We start from the raw sequence: 21,426 nt of genomic DNA, 5'->3' as shown, positions 1-21,426 counted from the left end.
AATACAGAAGGACATTCTGTAGGACAACTGACTCAATTGTTTCCACTGGTAAGTGTTCTAAAAAAGGGACTGGACGAGATTAAGCTTAACAGGTATTAGGGTCCTTGATTGGATACTGATATGGATAAACCAGCTAAGAATAATTGGAAAAATTTTAATATGGCCTGGAAACTAAATGAGATGAGATAAAATAACTAAAACACAAAGGTAGAAAGTGTTGCCTAAACAAAACAGGGATAAAAATGTTATAAAACCATTTTTACAGTATGATCTCATTTTAGTACACACACAGGTAGCTGTTACAGTGAGTGATATTCTCTGGGTGGTAGGAATATGCTATTTGTTTTTAAGCTTGTCTGTATTTTCTAATATTCTACAAGTACATATACTTTTTATGTGGTATTTTTTTTTTAATAGTGACACATTTAAAATTGGAGAAGGGAATGGCTACTCACTCCAGTATTCTTACCTGGAGAATTCCATGGATAGAGGAGCCTGGAGGGCTATAGTCCATGAGGTCACAAAGAGTCAAACATGACTGAACAACTAACACTTTACTTTTATATTTAAAATATTTACCATGGAGATAATAAAGCTTAAGTTTCAAGGTCCCTTCTCATGTGCCCTTCCAAGGTCTAGGAGGACATCCCTCCAACAATTTTGTACCATACACTTTTGTAGGATTTTTAAATCTCATTTTTCATTTCTCTAGAATTTTTAATTGTGGTAAAGACACATAATGGAAAGTTCACTCTTTTAACCATTTAGGTTTACAGTTCAGCGGTAGTGCATACCTTCACACTGTTGTGCAAATATCATCACCACTCATCTCCAAGGCTTGGTCATCTTTCCAAACTCAAACTCTGTACCTGTTAAACAATAACTCTTGACACACCCCTCTCTCCAGTCTTTTTATTTTTAAGAATCTCCAAAACTGTATAAGCTTTAAACTCCACAAAACCTGGGCCTAGCCTCAACTGACAACCAGATATCCTAGTCATTCTTGAGAAAGCTTTTGAAATGATGCCTAACCCTGACAAGGTGACTTTAACCTCAAACCAAAGGACAATCAACATACTCAAGGAGACTCTCACCAAAGTGCTCATCAGTAAATGTGCAAAACTCAATAATTGTGACAACATCAACAGTGTATACACATAAAAACAAAACCAGTGAATGTTACTAGAATATATATTAAACAACTTTTTCCAAAAGTTACTTGTTTGTCATTCTTAAGGTCCAATTTTATTGTAAAGTTAAGCCTATTTTCTTCATTACTTAGAATTATTGGTAAACAGTACCATAACTTCCTGTAAAATTAGTCCAGAGGAGTATATAGACATTTTATATAGTTCTATCAGCTATTTTTTAAGCCTGATTCAAAATCAAAGAAACCTTTATTTCTTTCATACTTAGAAGAAGTTCAAAGTAAGAGTCCAGGACTAGTATAATTTTATGATCCTCAAGGAACTGAAGCCCTTTTATCTTGCTATGCTACCATCCTTAGCATGCCAATTCATGGCCCAGTAGGGTTGCTCAAGCTCCAGCCATCAAGTCTATATTCCAGTCTGAAGGGAAAAGTGAGTGAAAAAGAGCATACCCCCTTCCCATGATGATTCCTTACAGAAATTTCATCCAACTCCTGATCTTGCATCATTTTTGCCCTATAGCCTTAGCTAGCCAAGACAGAGGCCAGGAAACACAATCTTCATTCCACAAACTCATGCCAACTAAAAACCAGACGCTCAATTACTAGAGACCCAATGGTCAAATATATCCAAACCATACATCTAAGCTTTACTGCAGCATGTAAGCTTTAGCTGTGAAAAGCATCGTATCAGTGTACTAATTATCATCACTTTTTACTGCGTGTTGTTTCCAGGGAAATGTAAACCACAGGATGTGGTCTCTGACCCCATCCCTAGAGAATGTTACCATAGAAGACATTTCCCCACACGGTAAACAAAGGAAAACAAGGAACGTGAGGGTAGAAGTTGTTGTACCCATGAGAGAGCCTATAGAGCTGGAGCATAATAGAAACAACCAGAGGGGGGTGATGGAATCAGCAAAGGAAAGCCTCGTGACCTTTCAGCCTTCTCCCTGGCTTGATAATGAAATACAGAAATAAACCTCCCCGCTTGTACTTTGCATATTTTGGTTGTCATATTGCTTTTCTAAATTGATTGCATTTGACCTTGATGAGGGAATTTACCTTGGTGGTTAATAGAGTCTGGAATTTTGTTCAAACTAGGATTTCTCCCTGAAATAGTGGTAGTGGTCAGTAGGAGTGGTGGTCAGTCTGCTGGGTTCTTTGCCTCTTATCTAACTGCCCCAAGATCTGGGCTCTTTTTTCCTCTCTCTGGCTCAGCGATGAGGCAGGCTCCCTCTCTGAGAAAAAGCAGGGCGTGTTGATCTAGCAGAGCGGCTCATTGGGATTCTGTTCCTCTCAGCTGGCACCCCCACCCAGCCAGCCTCTGGGTAAGAAACCACTTATTCCTACTGTTCTTCAGTTTGACTTCCTTAGGGAAATTAGCCCCGCAGAAGTAGCCAGACAGTGGTAGCAAAGTATAGAGCAGGCACCTACAGTCCTGCAGCTTCTCCCAGAACCAGCAGAGGCTACTGCAGATAGACCAGGGCACATGGGGCCCACATGGTACAGAACTCAGGAAAACTGTTTTAATCAACCACCGCCCTTAAAACTCTTTGGGGGTAGGTCACATTTGGAGTAAGGGAGGCTTGAAAGGCAGGGAGGGGACTTTCCTCTTAACAGCGGAAGGAGCTTCTTAACAGTGGAAGGAGCTTCCTAACAGCCTTCCTTTTCTGCTTTGTGCCTGGGTCAGCAAGTTCTAGGGGAGCTGTGTCCTCAGGTCCCAAGGGGGCTGGGGCCTGTCGGGGCACGCAGCAAGCTGTGAAAGCACTCTGGAGGAAAAGGGAGGCTCCTCTTCATTTCCCTTTCCCGCAGGCCTGCCCTGGTTTTTCATGATGTCATCCATTCATCATTGTGAGCTGATTGGTGGCCCCAGGCCTTGGCTGGCTGCCCAAGGCCAGGAGGGAAGAAAGAGGACCCAGGACAAATGCGCAGCAGGCCCCTGACTATGTGCGGAAATGTTGTCATCAGTTCCACATAGAAAGACTTGGAACAAATCGAAGAAGACAGTAAAAGTCACAAGATCCTATCCAACCTTCCCTTCCCTGAATGCCTGGGAAGAATTCAGGGGCCTCTTTCCTGTGGATGGGGAACCAAATCCTGGAGTGGGCCTGGGTGTGGAGGAGGGACTGCTCGGCCAGATGGTTCATTCTCCAGAATTCAACCTGTTTCCTGAATCAGTGGTGTTTGAAAGCAACTTTGTCCAGGTACTCTTGGGCCGCTCCGAATGGCACTCCTTGATTCCTCTAAATCTCTTCCCACAATGTGACGGAGAGTCTGTCCCCGGAACTGGAGTGGAGTGACAACTGAGGCAAAGAGAGGAACCAAAGGCAAGGCTACCCACACCTGACCCTGACATTGCAGAGCCCCAGATAGGCTTTCTCCTGCAGTCACTCTGGAGAGAGAGGTCCAGGGTTCTCTGCTCTGAGGGGAGGGTTTGATCTCTGAATCCCTTAGTTTACTTCATCCTCCAGGCTGTCAGTTCAAAGTAGGTGAACAAAAAGGCAGTAAAATGAGATGCTATTTACGGCTTTAGAGCAGAAATGCTGATGGATGAAAGAATAGAAGTGGGGCACCCAGAGAGATCTAGGCTCAGAGTCTGGTCCATTTTTTTCTCGTCAGGGGATGTCATGGTGCAGGTGACCTGCGCACCAGTTTTCTCTGTTGTAAAAGAGGTGGGACTGACCTGGCTGGGAAACATGGGAAGAAAGGCCTCAGTACAGGAGCACTCAGTGCATTTTGTTTCCTTGCCTGGGCTCTCCTTAGGCCAGATGGGACCCAGAATAAGCAGCACTTGGGGGTTACAGGGGCCTGACAGTGAAAAAAAGATGCAGGAGATAATAGGGCTCCCAAGAAAGTGCCAAAGGACAGGTTTTTTAATTAAAAGCCAGGAAATGGTCTGGGGAGGATTCATGGGAAGTGTGACACATGTTCAGGGAACTCTTGTGGGCAATTGCTAATATTGGGTTAGTCAAAAAGTTCATCCTATTTTTCCACATCAGCTTAAAAAACCCAAATGAACTTTTTGGTCAACCCACAATAGGCAAAGTAAATACTGTTACAGTTGTTTAACCAATATAGGTTTAACTGTGGTTCCAAACAAGTGATGACTTTGCCCCCACCAGTAGTGGAGCCATGTCTGAAGCCACTGGCCATGTCTGAATGAAGCATTTTGGATTGTCACAGTTTGGGGGTGGGGTTGGGGTGGTCACTGCTATCTGCGACTATTGGGCAAAGGCCATGGATGCTGTTAAACACCTTACAACACACAGGAGAGCCCACTCCCCCCAAACAAAGAATTATCCAGCCCCAAATGTGAACAGTGCCGAGTTTGAGACGCTCTCTCGTGAAACATGCTGCTGCTCCTGCCAAACGCTCAGACTGTGCTGGGGGACTGCTTTGCAGGTCAGAAAGGGCAGGGACTGGATAGACATCTACAAAACCTACAACACCATGGCCCTGGGGGTGACCTCCTCCGTGCCCTGCCTGCCTCTTCCCAACATCCTCCTCATGGCCAGTGTCAAATGGCACCACGGGCAGAACCAGACATGGAACAAACCATCCACAGCCCCCAAGATCATCCTGAAGAGGTGAGCATCCTGAAGTGGGGCAAAGGGGGAGGCATGTAACATGGACAGGAAGGAGGGCCAGTCTACATCCCCACTTTCCTTCTTGTTGCACTCACTGCACTGAATTCTTAGGAAGTCTCTCTACTTTGGGGCAAGGGACAAGGAAGCCAAGGGGTCTAGGAGATGAAGCATTGGTTGGGAGATGCAGGTTCTAAACCTTATGCAACTGACTAGACTCAAAACCAGAAAAGGCAATGGCAACCCACTCCAGTACTCTTGCCTGGAGAATCCCATGGACAGAGGAGCCTGGTAGGCTGCAGTCCATGGAGTTGCGAAGAGTCGGACACGACTGAAGCGACTTAGCAGCAGCAGCAGCAGCAGACTCAAAACAATTTTTGAGTTCCAAGTTACTTGATGCATTTCAGTTTTCCTACTGGTAAAGTGAATTGAATGAAGTCTTACTTGGAACTGTAATATTATGTTTGTCCGGGATGCAATGGCCCTTTATTTTTTCAGATTTCCAACTTTTTATTTTGTATTGGGTATAGCCAATTAACAATGTTGTGGTAGTTTCAGGTGAACAGCAAACTGACTCAGCCATACATATACTTGTATCCATTCTCCCCCTATATCCTCCTCCCATCCAGGCTGGCACATAACACTGAGTATAGTTCCATGTGCTATACCCTTGCTGGTTATTCATTTTGAATACAGCAGTGTGCAGTGGCCCCTTTAGATGCTTGAGCCTCTTCAAGTAATTTGCAGGATATCTCAAGAATCTCTAGATATTCCCAGAGGCCCAAGTTAACCTTTCATTGCTCCATGGTGCTTCAATAATAAACCTCTCCGTTATGTTCTAAGCACCCCCTACAGCAAGTGCATCCCAGTTCAGCTGACTAATCCCAGATCCAAAGCCAGCTCCCTGAACTTTAGCTCCTTTGGGAAGAGTAATTGGGGCCTTAAGGTCAATGAATGGACAAGCTGGACAGTGAGACCCAGCTCCTATTTTTCTATCCAGAAGAAAATTAAAATTCCCTATGATCTCAGCTATCTTACTCCCAGGCTGCCCTTCTCAAGCAGGATTCAGGGAACACCAGCATGAGAATCGTGGCAGGAAAGGTGGAGGTTAAAATGCAGATTCCAGGGCCCTACCCCAGACCTACTGAATCTGAATCTTTGGGGGTATCTTCAGGTGTCTGCATTTTAACCAAGCTCCCCAGGTGAATCTGATTTCCCTGAAGTTTGAGAACCACTGTGCTAACCATTCACTCCTACCCACCCCCAAAGCCTTGGTCCTAAAGGAGACACTCTTCATTTTAGTGAAGACAGCGTTGGACCATGTGTGTTATCAATGTATGTCTTCCCTTGCGTCTTCAGGATTCTCCCATTGAAGTTTGTGGAGCTCCAGGTCTCTGACCACCTTCAACGTGTCCTGCGTTTGAGGACAGTCACAGAGAAGATATACTATCTAAAACTCCACCCTGACCATCCTAAGACTGTCTTCCACTTCTGGATCCGGCTCATTCAAATTCTGCAGAAGGGCCTGTCCATCACCACCAAAGACCCCAGGATTCTTGTCACTCACTGCCTGGTACCCAAGAATAGCTGCAGTCCCTCAGGAGACTCACAGGTAAGTGGACACTATGGCCTCCTCCAGCCAAGGCCAGAGCTGAGCTGTAGAGCTTTGGTAAGCTGATATGGGAGCACCCTGGGAAGGAGATCCCTGCCTTAGGCCTTTTCTAATCACTTTATTGATTAAAATTCACTCAAGTGTACAGTTCAGCATTTTCAGTAGTTTCAGTTCTGCAACCATCACCACCATATCTATCACCCTAAAAAATTCCCTCATGCCCATTTGCAGTCATTTTGTTCCTACTTTCTACCCTAGGCAACCACTGATCTGTCTTCAAACTCCACTCATATTTCTGAAACATTTCATATACATGGAATCCTATAATATATAGTGTTTTGTGTCTGGCTTCTTTCATTTAGCATAAGGTTTTTCAAGTTCATTCATATCATAGCATGAGGCCAACTCTATGTTAGAGTCACATATTATCAATAATTTCTTCCTTTTTATTGTGGAATAGTATTCCACTGCATGGATATACCACATTTTGTTTGTCTAATCACCAGTTGATGGACATTTGGATCATTTTCATGCATGCGTGCTCAGTCCTGTCCAACTCTTTGAGACCCCATGGCCTGCATCCCACCAGGCTCCTCTGTCCATGAAATTTTCCAGGCAAGAATACTGGAGTGGGTTGCTCTTTCCTCCTCCAGGAGATCTTCCTGGCCCAGGTATCGAATCTGCATCTCCGGTATCAGCAGGCAGATTCTTTACTGCTGGGCCACCTGGGAGACCTTTGGATTATTTCGTTTGGGCCTATTATGAATAATGCTGCTGTGAACATTTGTGTACAAGTTTTTGTATAGATGTATGTTAGGGTATGTTTTCATTTGTTGTGGGTAGATTCCAAGAATTTGGAATTGCTGAGTTATATGATAAGTTTGTGTTTAAACAGGCAAACCTTTTTCCAAAGTGACTATACCATTTACATTCCCACCAGGAATGTGAGAGGGTTCTGCTTTCTCCACATCTTCACCAACAATGATATTATCTTCTTAATTAAAGCTATTCTAGGGGATATGTTGTGTTTTTAATTAGGATTTCCTGTCAAGAAACTTTTCATAGACTTGTTAACCATTTATATATATTCTTGGTGAAATTTCTATTCAAATCTTTTCTTATTAAAAAAATTTTTTATTGAGTTGTAAGAGCTCTTTGCATATTATGGATATAAGTCCTTTATCAGATATATGACTTGTAAATGTTTTTTCCCAGTCTGTGAGTTGTCTTTTCATTTTCTTAATGATGTTTTCTAAGGAGCAAAACTTTTAAATTTTGATGAAGTGCAGTTTATCAATTTTTTATTTAATAGATTTTTTATCTAAAAACTCTTTGTTCAACCCAAAGTCACAAAAAATATATGTTATCCTATATTTTCTTCAAGAAGTTGTATAGACTTCTTTTAAAAAAAAAAAATTTTTTTTTGGCCACATCATGTGGCATGTGGGATCTTAGTTCCCCAGCCAAGAATTGAATATGAGCCCCTGCCATTTGAAACATGGAGTCTTAACCACTGGACCACCAGGGAAGTCACTAGACTTAGCTCTTACATGTAGGTCTTTGATCCCTTTTGAGTTAATATTTTTGTATGATGTGAGGTAAGGGTACATTTTTAAGTAATTTTTTTTTTTTGGCATGTGGATGTTATAACAATTCTAGTACCATTTGTTAAAAGACTATCCTTCCCATGTTGAATTGTCTTGGCATTGGACCATAAACGTAAGGATTTATTTCTGGCTTCTCAGTTCTGTTCCATTGATCTGTTTGCTATTCTTGTGCCAATACCACAATGTTTTGATAAATGAAGCTTTATGGTAAGTTTTTTGAAACCTCTGAATTTTAATTTTTGAAATTGGGTGTTGTAAATCTTCCAATTTTGCTCTTTTTCAAATTGTTTTGGAATAGCCAATTCCAGATCCTTTGCATTCCCATGTAAATTTTAGGATCAACTTGCCAATTTCTGCAAAAAAAAAAAACAAACAAACCTGCTGGAATTTGGTAAGGACATGTTGAATTTATACAACAGTTTGGGGAAAATTGCCATCTTGACAATATTGAGTCTTTCAGTACATATGTATACAAAGTCTTTCCATTTATATCAATCTAATTTCCCTTAGCAATGTTTGCAGCTTTCAGTTTATAAGTTCTGCACTACTTTTGTTCAATATATTGCTAAGTATTTGATTGTTGTTGATATTATTGTAAATGGAATTGTGTTGTCTTAACTTTGTATCACTTATTGAAAGTATATAGAAATACAATAGATTTTTGTGTATTGTTGTTTATTAGCTGTATTAGTTTTCATGGATTCCTTAGGATTTTCTACATATATGCATATTCCTGTTATCTGCAAATAAATACAGCTTAATTTCATTTCTCATTTGGATCCATTTGTTTGTTGCTTATTGCATTAGTTAGAACCTTCAGTACAATGTTTAATAAAAGTAATAAAAGCAGACATCCTTGCCTCATTCCAGGTATTAGGGGGAAAATATCCAGTCTTTCACTAAGTATGATATTAACTATGGGATTTTTGTAAATGCCCTTTATAAGATAGAGGAAATTCCTTTCTATTCCTTGTTTATTAAGAGTTTTTTTTATCATGAATGGGTATTATATTTTGCCAAATGCTTTTTCTCTGTCTACTAAGATGATCCTATTGTTTGTTCTTTATTCTATTAATATAGTATATTGTTGTTGTTTAGTTGCTAAGTTGTGTCCAACTCTTTGTAACCCCATGGACTGTAGCCTGCCAGACTCCTTTGTCCAGGTCCATAGGATTTCCCAGGCAAGAATACTGGAGTGGGTTGCCATTTTCTTCTCCAGGGGATCTTCCCAACCTAGGGATAGAACCCAGGTCTCCTGCACTGGCAGGTGGATTCTTTACCACTGAGCCAACAGGGAAGCCCATATATTATATTACTTTAATTCTTAGATGTTAAACCAGCCTTGTATTCCTGCAATAAATTCTGTTACATTACGATGTGTATGATCCTTTCTATATAGTTTGATTTGGTTTGCTAGCATTTTGTTAAAAGAGTTTTGCACCTACGTTCGTTAGAGATATTGGTCTGTAGTGTTCTTGTGATAGCCTGGCTTTGGTATCAGAATAATACTTGCCTTATTGAGTAATTTAAAAAGTGTTCCTTCCTCCTCTGTTTCTGAGTTTTTGAAGAATTGATGTTACTACTTCTTTAAATATTTGATAGAAATCAGGGAAGCCACCTGGGCCTTTTTGCCTCAGGCCTTGGAGTCTAATGAACTGAAGCCTGACGTGAGCTACAACATAAGCTCCACAATGGCTGAGATTTTTATCTGTTTTTTTCACTGAGATTCCCCAGTGCCTGGCAAATAGTTGATGTTCAGAAAATATTAATATTAAATGAACGTGAGCAGGTGGTGCAGTGGTAAAGAATCTGCCTGCCAACCTGGGAGATGCAAGAGATACGGGTTTGATCCCTGGGTCAGGAAGATCCCCTGGAGGAGGAAATGGCAACTCGTTCCAGAATTCTTGCCCGGAAAATTCTATGGACGGAGGACCCTGGTGGGCTACAGTCCATGGGGTCTCAGAGTCTGACGTGACTGAGCATGTGCGCACACACACCCCCCCAGACAACCAGAACATCCAAGGGGCATCACAGGCAACAAGAAAAGAGGCAATTTTACTTTGGCATAAAAAGCACCTCAACACAGGATATTTCTTAGATAAATGAATTTGAAAAACATTAAAGTTTATTAAATTAAAGTTTATTAAATTAAAGTTTATATTAATGAATTTGAAAAACATTAAAGTTTATTAAATTAAAGTTTATATTAATAGACTGTTCAATAACATAGTAAGGTATGTTAAGAACAGCTTACCTACACTAAATTATGTTTAAAGTTTTTAATAACAATATTATTCTTAGGACATCAAAGGAAATTTATAACAATAGAGATCAAAACAAACAGATATAGCCTCAGAATTGCCTCTCTGAGCTGCTGGCATGGCTTTGTCTGATGGAACACTTTAGGTTCTAACACTTTCGGTTCTAGACCATGATATTAGGAAAATGCAGAGATGCTAAAACCTTAACAACCTGGCTTTGTTTTTCTTTCCTCCATCTAGTTAGTACAGAAGAAACCCCAAGCTTCCCAGCCCAGCGAGAGCCTCATGCAGCTGATGGCCAAAGGGGAGAGCGAGGCCCTCTGTCAGATCTTTGTGGACTTGCATCAGCACAACCTGTTCAGGTACATGACTCAAATCCAGCCAGCCTGATGTCCCCAGGTGGTCTGCCCCAGAGACTCAGAAACCAAGTAATCTGGTTAAGGGGCACAAGGAAGTACATGAAATTCTGCCCTTCCACATGCAATCCAGTCTGTATTCTTGACTCAGGGAAACCTTTTCCTGGTCTCTTTGCCTGATTGTCCTCCACAAGCACTGTGGGCTTGACTTCAGAGGAGGATATTCATAAAAAATGAAAAGTAACCTCTTCAATATTAAGAATAAATTAGTGACACAGTGGAAAAGTAAAACCTAATTTCTAATCTAGTTCCTAGATTTCCTACTGAGAAATAATCAAAACATTGTTGAAAACATCCTCTATCACTGAGTTCCTTTACCTACATACTTGGCCTCTGCTTGGACTTTATGGAGCTTCTGTGGTCAATTTTTTTTAAGTGTTTTCTGGAAAGCTCCCTCATGTAGGCCTGTCTTCGCCATGTCTGAGGAAATGTCATTGTAGGTACAGATGACTTAGGGTTGACTCTTAGGACTGGTTGGTATGAGAGAGACAAAAGCAGAGCACACTTAGACCTCAGGGTACCACAGCCAGAGAGCAAAGTTCAAGTGGGAACCGGAGTTCCAGTGAACTTGACATGTGGTGTCAAAGAAAAGGGAGAACAGAAATGAATTAGTAAATGTCACCAGAAGAGAAAAACACCAGAGAAGGAGATTTTGTCATAACAGGGACCAGCAATTCAGAGACAGAATTAAAAAAAGAAAGTTTTTTTGTATGTATGAGTGCCAATAATAAACTGAAAATCAGGAGAGCTCAGAGGAGGCGAAGTCTCATAGTGGGTAAGTGCTCACATAGGTTTGGACCCAAGTCACTGCTCTGACTATGAGCCCTTGGGCACATTGCTTAACTCTGCTGGGCCTCAGTTTTCAGATCTGTAGAGTGGAAATTATGATAATGCCAACCTCATCCAGATAGTGTCAGTATAAAATGAACCCATATGCATCAAGTGCTTGGCTGGTCCTCAGCAAATCTAGAGGCAGTTATAAGTTAACTCTCAATAAATATTAACTTGTATTCTAACTTGGGCTGAAAGTAGAAAAGTGGTAACACAGGAAAAAGACTTATTAGTTGCCTGCTGTTGAAGAATTTTTTATACTGGGGTTGTCACTGGTATATCACACAGAGATCTGTAATGAAGAAGTTCCAGGGTAAGATATCACAATCTGAACAGGAGAGCTCTGGACTTAATACAGATTTTTTTTTTTTTTTTTGACCACACCATTCAGCTTGCAAGCTCTTAGCTCACTGACCAAGGGTGAAACTCCTGACCCCAGGCAGTGGAAGTGCAGAGTTCTAACCATTGGACCATCAGGGAATTCCCAGAACAAAATATTCTGAAGCAACTTTTTGATTGTCTCAAAATGTTAACTCACAGATTTTCTTTATTACTCTTAGGACAGCCTCTGTTTATACCTCATTAGCCACACCTATATCTAGTCAAAGCTATGGTTTTTCCAGTAGTCATGTATGGATGTGAGAGTTGGACCAGAAAGAAAGCTAAGCACCAAACAATTGATGCTTTCAAATTGTGGTGCTGGAGAAGACTCTTGAGAGTCCTTTGGACTGCAAGAAGATCAAACCAGTCAATTCTAAAGGATATCAACCCTCAATATTCACTGGAAGGACTGTTGCTGAAGCTGAAGCTCTAATACTTTGGTCACCTGATGCAATGAATCGACTCATTGGAAAAGACCCTAATGCTGGGAAAGATTGAAGGCAAAAGGAGAAGGGGTGGCAGAGGATGAGATGGTTAGATAGCATCACTGACTCAGTGAACATGAATTTGAACAAACTCCAGGAGATAGTGGAAGGCAGAGGAGCCTCGTGTGCTGCAGTTATGGAGTTGCAGAGAGTGGGGCATGACTTAGAGACTGAATAATGATAGTCACACCCAGTTGCAAAGGAGGCTGGGAAATGAAGCCTCTACTCCACATAGCCATGGGCCCAGCACAAAATTAGACGCTCTGCCTCAGCAGGAGAAGGGAAGAAGGGATGCTGGGGGCCTACTGGCAATCTCTGGCACAGAGAGATTTTAATATCTCTGAAAGGTCAGAGAAGTTGAAGACCTAAAGGAAAAACTCACAGAAGTCAGATAAAGGATGGGGAAAGCTGTGCAGACTAAGGGAACAAATGGGTGTAAGACTGAGGCTATGCCCTGAGTAAGAAGCTTAATGAGTCAGTGTAGAGAAAGGGAAGGAAGATCAAGGGGAAGTGGGGATGTTGGTAGGAGGACATATGTAGAAGTGGGCAGGGCCCAAACCAGGCAGGGCCTGGGAAGCCATGCCAATGGATTTAAGCTTTAAGTGTAATGGGAACCTTAGCATTTTCAATAGGGAAGTGCTGTGATCCCATTTACATTTTTAAAAGGTCAAGCTGGCTGCTGCTGTGACAGCGATTTGAAGAGAGGCAGGCTAGGTGTGATGGGACCAGCCAGGGAGCCATGGCAACCGAGTGCAGGCTGTCATGTCCAAGATGGATCAGAGGGATGTGAGAAACAGGGAACATTTAATTTTTGCTTCCCCATCTCAAACAATTACTTTGTACAGATGTTTTAGTTTCTTCTCTTTCATTTCCCAGCATGAAGCCCTGGAGTGATGATTTTTCTCCTCATTTAGGCAGGTTCTGGTCTGGTTGCAGTTTTAGCAGTTTTTGCACATCAACAGCAATATGCAACTTACAGCAAATAAAATAAATGGCTGAGATGCCAAACAGATGGAGTCACGCCCACTCCACCTCAGCAAAATCAGCGTCAAGGGTTCTGCTCCCCAAACCCCTACCCCATTCTACCTCCCCCTTCTCTAGTTTTCCTTCTGGTGCTTTAATATGGGTCACATCCACCCAATATAGCCACAGCTGTCCTTTTTCATATTTATATCTGCCTCTAAAGCTTTTGTTGCATCAGGAAAAATATAATGAAAAACAAGCTTTAAAACAAGAGTCTCATGCTCTATTCTTTTCCTTCTGACCTTCATTTCCTCGATCCTGAAATGACTGGAGTTCCAGGAGCAGCAAAAAGACAGAGAACAAAAAGGACAGCTCAGGTAAGGGAGGGTACAGAGCACCCACATCTTGGAGAATCTTTCTGCTCTGCAGACATAGGAATAAAATTCCCTCCAGCCCCCCAGACCAACTTTCCTTTGCTGTCAGGATCACCATTATCCTCCTGTACCTTGGTTCTAGTTCTTCTGGGATCTGCAGTCACCATAGTCTATTTGGCACTACATCACCCCAGTTTCTTTCTTTGAAATATTCTTTACATTCTTGAGTTCATTTCCAAGCCCACAGATCCTACCCTAGTCTACTTTATTATCTCTTGCCTGGGCCACTGCAGCAATCTCCTGCTAGTTCATTCATTCATTCAAAAACACATATTGGGCACTTGGTAAGTGCCAAACACTGTTGAAGGCTTTGGAGTCACAGTGAAGAAAAACACAGCACCCCATTCAGGGGTTTATAGTTTTTGGAGTCGAATGGGTAAATTCCCAAATCACATAACCTCTCCTTCCAGGCAACATTCAAAGCTCAAGACTGGGGTGCTCCTGTCTTGAGGGCACAAAGGCAGAACTCCCTCACTCCTCCTGGGAAGCTGTCCCAGAAGACCTGGGGTCTGTGCTGAGTCACAGAGGATGAGTACAAGTGGGCTGGCCGAGGCGGATGAGGCAGGGATCCTAGAAAGAGACACAGAGTCTGTGTAAGACAGTATGACATGTTCTGGAAACAGCAGCCAGTTCCCGATGTATTCTCAGGTTCTAGTTTACCCCAAATCCACTCATTTTGGCATGGCTGATCCTGCATGAGCCTTCCATCTCTTACCCATCTCACCTGATTACTCTCTCCTTCTTAATCAGGAGCTCTCTGCCTTCTTTTCTCCAGCTTAAATCTTCTGCTCTGGTCAAACCTCAGTTATCCTTTCCCATGACTTATTCATCCTCCTATGCTCCCTTCTTCCTGACGCCACTCTAAATCCTGCCTAATCATCCAGATACACTCACAACTGGGGCTTCCCCGGTGACTCAGCATTAAGAATCCGTCTGCAATGCAGGAGACACGGGTTCAATCCCTGGGTCAGGAAGGTCCCCTAGAGAAAGAAATGGCAACCCACTCCAGTATTCTTGCCTGGAGAATTCCATAGACAGAGGAGCCTGGAGGGCTACAGTCCATGGGGTCGCAAAGAGTCAGACACGACTTAGAGACTAAACAATCACAACACCTTCCTGTCCAGGCACATCTTGCCTTGCTCATAACCTCTCTTTCATAACATAAGTTCCCTAATTGTTTCACAGGTTTAAGTCTTATTTCTTCAAACAATGCTAAACTTTTTTGTATGCCTCTGAATTCCTACAGTGGGAAGCACAGGTCTGAGAACGCAATAGGAGCTCAATAAATATTCATGCACCACATCCCTAAGAAATTATTCCTCCAAATTGGCTCATAAGGCAGCCAGAATATCATGTTATATTTGGAGGAGTGCGTAGGTCCCAGAGGAGCTGTGCCAACTTTTATCCAAACCAGGGATTCAAACTCAAACATCTGCAGGTGTTATAAAGGAGTAAAGAGTCTACGTGTCATAGATAGAAGAAACGGCTAATTTTTCCCTTATCCCTATTATTCATAAAACAACAGCTGGGCTGACACGGTTCAGCACTGAAGAGACAGTAGGGGGTGATGGGGACTGTGGCAATGAAAAAGTGAATGTTTCAATTCAAGTTTCATTAATGGTTGCCATGCTGCAACACAGGCCTGGCATTGCCAGATAATCTGATTTTTCAAGAAAAAACAAAAATCTGAATTTTTATATCACATACACCCCCACCCCCCACTTCATAAAAATCTATAGTGTGAAAGTGATAGTTGTTCAGTCATGTCTGATTCTTTGTGAACCCATGGACTGTAGCCTTTCAGGCTCCTTGGTTCTTAGAATTCTCCAGGCAAGACTACTGCAGTGGGTTACCATTCCCTTTTCCAGGGGATCTTCCCAACCCAGAGACTGAACCCGAGTCTCCCGCATCACAGGACAATCCTTTACCATCGGAGCCACCAGGGAAGCCCAACAAAGTACAGTATAGGCCAGACTTAGTGGGGAAACAAAAGGTACCTGCAGACCAAAGTGAGCCTAGAGGCTGCCAGTTTTCAGCCTCTGTTCTCTATGGTAAGCGGAGCTGGCTGCTGGCCCACATTTTCTGCAAGTCTAGAATTGCTTTTTAATATTATGTGATTGTTAATACAATGGTGAGTCATTAATGTTTTTACACATACATTCAAACACACACACACGTACATACACACACACTCAAAACATATCTCATGAGATTAGTGTCGAAGAAGATAAAGCTAGAGAATATTTCAAACTTATTTCTAGGACTTGAGAGAACAGCTAGAATTTCAGAGTCACAGGACATCTCTGACATCAGAACTGTTGCTCCCAAGATGTCCCTAGGCTGATTGCAATGAATGATCCTGGGATGTCCTTAGGACCCTGTTCTTTCCTTGGAGCTGAAGGAACCCCTCTTTTATCTTTGGGCCAAGTAGTGTACACTTTCAGTTTGGAAGGACACTTACACCCCAGCCTCTTAAGACTTTTGGATGATGAGAGGGAGAGACAGAGGGAGCTACATTTGGAAAAGCCAGCATCCCCAAGTGTACCTGTGTAGTTGAACATGTCACTTCCCCATTTGTGGGTGATGTGATCTATATTGCTGTTGCTATGTTGCTAAGTCGCTTCAGTCGTGTCCAACTCTGTGCGACCCCACAGACAGCAGCCCACCAGGCTCTGCCTGGTCCTTCCTAAAACTTTAATGTGCAAATGCCCCCCTAGGGATCTTGTTAACATGTAGATTCTGATTCAGAGCATCTGGGCAGACCTGAGACTATATTTCTCACATGCTCTGGGTAATGCCAAAGCTGCTGGGCTGTGAGCCACCCTTAAGTAGCTCAAGCCAAGTGGACCAAGAACAGGCTCTGGCTTCAGGCCATCTGGGTTCAAGGGCATTGCCTGTTCAGCTAGCTGAATCTCCTGGGGAAATTCACTTGGTTAACCTCTCCAAGCCATGTTGGTTGCCTTGTTTTATGGGTACTGCCTGTTGACATGGTATAGTGGTAAAAACACGGGCTCTGTTGCCTGGCTATCTGGCTTGGGATTCTGGCCTTGCCTCCTCACGATGTGACCACGAGTAAGTGACTTCACCTTGCGGGGCCTAAAAATCCTCACGCATCAGATGGGGACTATGGCAGCACTGACCTCTCAGAGGTTGTTGTGAGGGTTAAAAGAGCATTAATGCGTGTAATTGTTTGGAACAGTGCCCAGCCCATAATAAGCACCTCACACATGTTGGCTGGAACCTGTGAGTGTGCTCTGTGAATTAAAGTACAAACAATTGCATTCCTTTTTGACCTAGGAAAAAAAACCTCTCCGAGTGAAGACTCCATCCCTTGCACCCGTGACCTCAGTTGGAGGGATTCGTTCACCTATGGAGAGTGGGAAAGAGAGAACCCCTCTGGGCCACAATCCCTCTCGCTCCTCAGCACTCTGGCAGCCTCCACTGGGCCTCAGCTGGCCCCACTCATAGGTACGGTGACGGCCTCATCCACTGCCTTCCTGGGACCAGCCTGGGTTCAGGTTCTAGGGTCTTGGGAATGATTCCAGGAGGCTGTGGGTTGGGAGTGGGGGACCAGCCATAGCTGCCTCAACACTCTTTCTTCTTGCCCTGTTCTTCTCTACCTCCAACTGGGCTGAGTGAAACCCTAAGTGTGGCACCTCCAGAGCTACCAGAGGCCCCTGGGCTTCCTGCAAGTGGCTCAAAAGAGACAGAGACTAGCAGGACACGGCTGTCATTAGAGCTGCCTTCTCTGTGCTGTGCGGGAGGCATGAGGGGCTGCCTCTGCAGAGGGAGGAGCTCCTTCTCCTTCTCTGGCCTCCATGGGAATCCCAACCTTCTGCTGTGTAGAGTGGGAAGGAGGAAGTCTGTGAGGAACAAAAGTGAAAGTCGCCTCTGACTCTTTATGACGCCATGGACTGCAGCCCACCGGGCTCCTCTGTTCATGGGATTCTCCAGTCAAGAATACGGGAGTGGGTAGCTGATCCCTTCTCCAGGGGATCTTCTTGAACCTGGGATAAAACCCGAGTCTCCTGCAAGGCAGGCAGATTCTTTACCATCTGAGGCACCAGGGAAGCCCAGGAGGGATGAGGTGTAGGGATCAAATATCTCTGAGGCCCAGCCCTTATCTTTCCATGCACCAAGGCTCATCCATCCATCCACGTATTCATTTAACATTCATTAAGTATTTCCTATGTGCCTCTGTCTGACCAGAGATCCTTAAAGAAGGTACAGTGGTTTATGTTTTCTAGAGTAAAGTATTATCAATAAGCCACTAACTCCTACAAGTTACCTATTATCAACAGTTGACGATTTAAAAAACTAACAGAAAAAAAAAAAACTAACAGAAGTATCTAGGTGCCTATAGAAGAGCTCATAAGGCAAGCTACATCTTATTGAAAGTTTTTCTCTCCTATACTCACAGGAAGTTCTATTTGAGCCACCCTTTCACAGTAGAGAAAATCATACGACCCTTGCCAACACCACTCTGCAGCATTCAGCTTTCTGTGGGATACTGTCTTTATGGAGGGGAGGAGAAAAGCTGCACCTAAGGAAAAACTAGAATCATCTCACGCTGACAGCACAGCCTTTCCCTGGAGAATCGCTTGGGAGCATGGCTCCCAGATGAGAAGCGTTATTACAGCATTATTCTGGTCCGTAACTTTGCATCCTCACCACCACACATCACTGCACCTCACCTCCCTTCCAGCACAAGAACATACGCTCTCAGAAGGACCAGGATCAAGAGAGAGAGAAGGAAGGAAAGAGAACCAGAACCAGAAAAGAGGTGGAAGAGAACAAAACGGGGCTGAAGAGGAAGGTGGAGGGCAGAAATCAGAGAAGAGGGGAGATGCAGAAAAGTGGTAACAGAAGGAAATGAAGCACACTGAGAGATGCCTCGCCACACTTCTATTTATCTAATTTGAAACTTTAAAGTAAGGCCATATACCAAAGGAGACATGTGTTTTCTTCTCTGCTCAGACTCCTCTGGACAAGGATAAGGGGACAGAAATGAATTCCAGCCAAAGGCCTCTCCTTAAATGTTCCTTTTTGCCAATTTTTCTCCTTAGTCCCTCTGTTTTGATTCAAGCCTTAGACCTTCCTCCTTAGTGCATTTCCTGACTTGGACCTGCTAGCCTGGCCCTGCTGTTCCAAATGGTGGTTTGGGTCTGAGGCTACACAAGTTTCCTGCGGGAGGTGGTAAGACAAGGTGCATGTGGTAGGGGGAGTTTCTCTTGCTGAGTTTCAGAAATAAGGCTTTCTATTGTCTCAGCCCTACAAACACTGGCTCAATTTCTTTTGCATATCATACTCCCTTGAAATAGAGTATCTTGTTAGTACTTATATATGCCAAAGAGAGGAGACACAGGCTCAAGCTACAGGTAAATCAGAGGTTCCAGGCTCAAAGCATAGGTAAAATCAAGGGTTCACAAATTATAGATGAAGAGAGTCACTAAGGAGGGTCTGCTAGAGAGACCATGGACTGGTCTCTATTTAAAATGCACGATATTGCATATTCAATAAAAGCCAGACTATACATATTTCAGAAAAGGTACCCAACCTTCCAATTGGAAAGCCTTTCTGGACATCTTGCTTTGATTTAGGCTGTCCTAGGGGAGGGTATTTTTCTTCAATGAAGCAGTTTTCAGACTGAAATGGTTGGAGGCCTAAAAAGTAAGTTCCTCGATCATCATTGGTCTTGCCAAGGATGAGTTATGTCCTAATTCTTGATGATTTCAGTATCCACATAGATGATCCTTCCCATACCCTAGTCACTGTCCTTGTCCTTCACCCTCCTCAGCCACTGACCCTCCCTCCGCGATTTACCCTAGAGTTTGCCATTAATAACTGCACCCACCCCATCATTTCTACTCTCCTACTATATACTATCTCCTATCTTTCCCTGAGTCCGATACTCCTTCGACCCCACCAATCCTGCAATTTCTTGCTCCTTCTGGGTTTTCATCATCCCTTCCTGTCCTCACATCCTCATTCCCTTCTCCTCCAGCCTAGATTCCACGATCCATCCTGAATGCCATCACTCTCTTGCAAGTACCCTCAGCGCCTTTGCACCTCTTCCGCTTTATTAACTGACCGGGTCGAACTCCCCACCATGACGCTAAACTATTTTTTGGCTGCGCTAGGTCTTAGTTGCAGGACCTGGGATCTTCGATCTTAGTTGAGGCATGCAGGATCTTTATTTTTCTTCGTTCAGACTCTTAGTTGCAGGATCTAGTTCCCTAACAAGGGGTTGAACCCAGGGCCCCTGCATTAGGATCACGCAGTCTTAGCCACTGGACCACTAGGGAGTTCCCCACGCCACTAAACTTGCCTAGAGAAAAAATCACATGCCATACTACCCAGTTTCACCTCAACATTATCTAAGTTCTCAAGAGGGTCCTTAATATTGCCTGGAGCTCATACTATGTTCCCCTCATCGGCTCTTTCTGCTGAATGGCTATTTCACATCTTCTCCTTTGGGTGGGAGGCTTCCCCCAGTGCCTCCTGATGACCCAGCTTCCTATTTCACTGGGAACATAGTAGCAATTGAAAGAAAACTCCAAGTTCTCACTGACCACCCCTACCACTCACCTAGAACCAGACCAGTAGATCTAGATTCTCTCCTTGTTAATCTAAAAGAACTGCCTAGCTCTAAGCAAAGTCCAACTCTTCCCCTTTTGTACTGGGTCCCCTCCCACCTCACCTACTCAAGGACATTGCTCCAGCAACTCTCCCTTCTCCCTTCATCATCAATTTGATTCTCTCTCTTAGAGGCTTCCCATCAGTAACAAACATGCTGGTATTTTTCCTTAATATAACTGCTATTTCTTCCATTTAAAAACATGAAAAAAATAAAACAAAACCTCTCTTGGGCTCTCTGCCCACTCTGTTCCCCTTTAGTAAACTCCCTAAAAGGGTTTCCAATGTTTTGCTTCCCATTTTCTCTTGAACCCTTCCACTACAACACCAAACCTGATCTTCACATTGCTAAAGCCAATGGTCAATGAGTCCTCACCCCTCTGTTCAGTTCAGTTCAGTTCAGTCGCTCAGTCGTGTCCGACTCTTTGCGACCCCATGAATCGCAGCATGCCAGGCCTCCCTGTCCATCACCAACTCCCAGAGTTCACTCAGACTCACGTCCATCGAGTCAATGATGTCATCCTGCCATCTCATCCTCTGTCATCCCCTTCTCCTCCTGCCCCCAATCCCTCCCAGCATCAGAGTCTTTTCCAATGAGTCAACTCTTCACATGAGGTGGCCAAAGTACTGGAGTATCAGCTTTAGCATCACTCCTTCCAAAGAAATCCCAGGGCTGATCTCCTTCAGAATGGACTGGTTGGATCTCCTTGCAGTCCAAGGGACTCTCAAGAGTCTTCTCCAACACCACAGTTCAAAAGCATCAATTCTTTGGCACTCAGCTTTCTTCACAGTCCAACTCTCACATCTATACATGACCACTGGAAAAACCTAGCCTTGACTAGACGGACCTTTGTTGGCAAAGTAATGTCTCTGCTTTTCAATATGCTATCTAGGTTGGTCATAACTTTGTTAGCATGTAACATACTTGATTTCTCCTGGAAACACTTCCTTCACTTGGCTTCTAGAACACTATGCTCTCCTCTTTCACTGGCTTTTCTTCTCAGTTTCCTTTGCTAATTCATTCTTATCAACACCCCTCCACCACCACCATCACCACCATCTCCAA

General features: G+C 43.4%; 1 protein-coding gene across 2 annotated transcripts; it reads left to right on the top strand.

The window, feature by feature from the left end:
* Positions 1 to 2,968: 2,968 nt before the first annotated feature.
* Positions 2,969 to 18,777, top strand: FAM71F1 (family with sequence similarity 71 member F1). Of its 2 annotated transcripts, XM_027539067.1 has the most exons (7): positions 2,969 to 3,354; positions 4,553 to 4,737; positions 6,094 to 6,346; positions 10,455 to 10,576; positions 13,630 to 13,667; positions 17,022 to 17,192; positions 18,145 to 18,777. In XM_027539067.1, exons 1-7 carry the CDS (start codon positions 3,106 to 3,108, stop codon positions 18,156 to 18,158), a joined length of 1,032 nt encoding a protein of 343 aa, XP_027394868.1. In that variant the 5' UTR covers positions 2,969 to 3,105; the 3' UTR covers positions 18,159 to 18,777. The 2 variants fall into 2 exon arrangements, with proteins under 2 accessions (XP_027394868.1, XP_027394867.1); XM_027539066.1 differs by lacking the exons at positions 17,022 to 17,192; positions 18,145 to 18,777 and having other exon boundaries at positions 13,630 to 13,938.
* Positions 18,778 to 21,426: the final 2,649 nt, after the last annotated feature.

Source organism: Bos indicus x Bos taurus, chromosome 4 (genome assembly GCF_003369695.1).
Source record: "Bos indicus x Bos taurus breed Angus x Brahman F1 hybrid chromosome 4, Bos_hybrid_MaternalHap_v2.0, whole genome shotgun sequence".
Lineage (NCBI taxonomy): Eukaryota > Metazoa > Chordata > Mammalia > Artiodactyla > Bovidae > Bos > Bos indicus x Bos taurus.
The sequence above is the reverse complement of the archived record's forward strand: the minus strand, read 5'-3'. Positions and strand labels throughout refer to the sequence as shown.

Bases quoted from the DNA above. Each gene is read 5' to 3' on its own strand.
- FAM71F1 (XM_027539066.1), top strand. From the start codon at position 3,106: ATGTTGTCATCAGTTCCACATAGAAAGACTTGGAACAAATCGAAGAAG. The intron at 3,355-4,552 runs GTACTCTTGGGC...ACTGCTTTGCAG, and splicing joins TTGAAAGCAACTTTGTCCAG to GTCAGAAAGGGCAGGGACTG. The intron at 10,577-13,629 runs GTACATGACTCA...CTGGAGTTCCAG, and splicing joins CATCAGCACAACCTGTTCAG to GAGCAGCAAAAAGACAGAGA.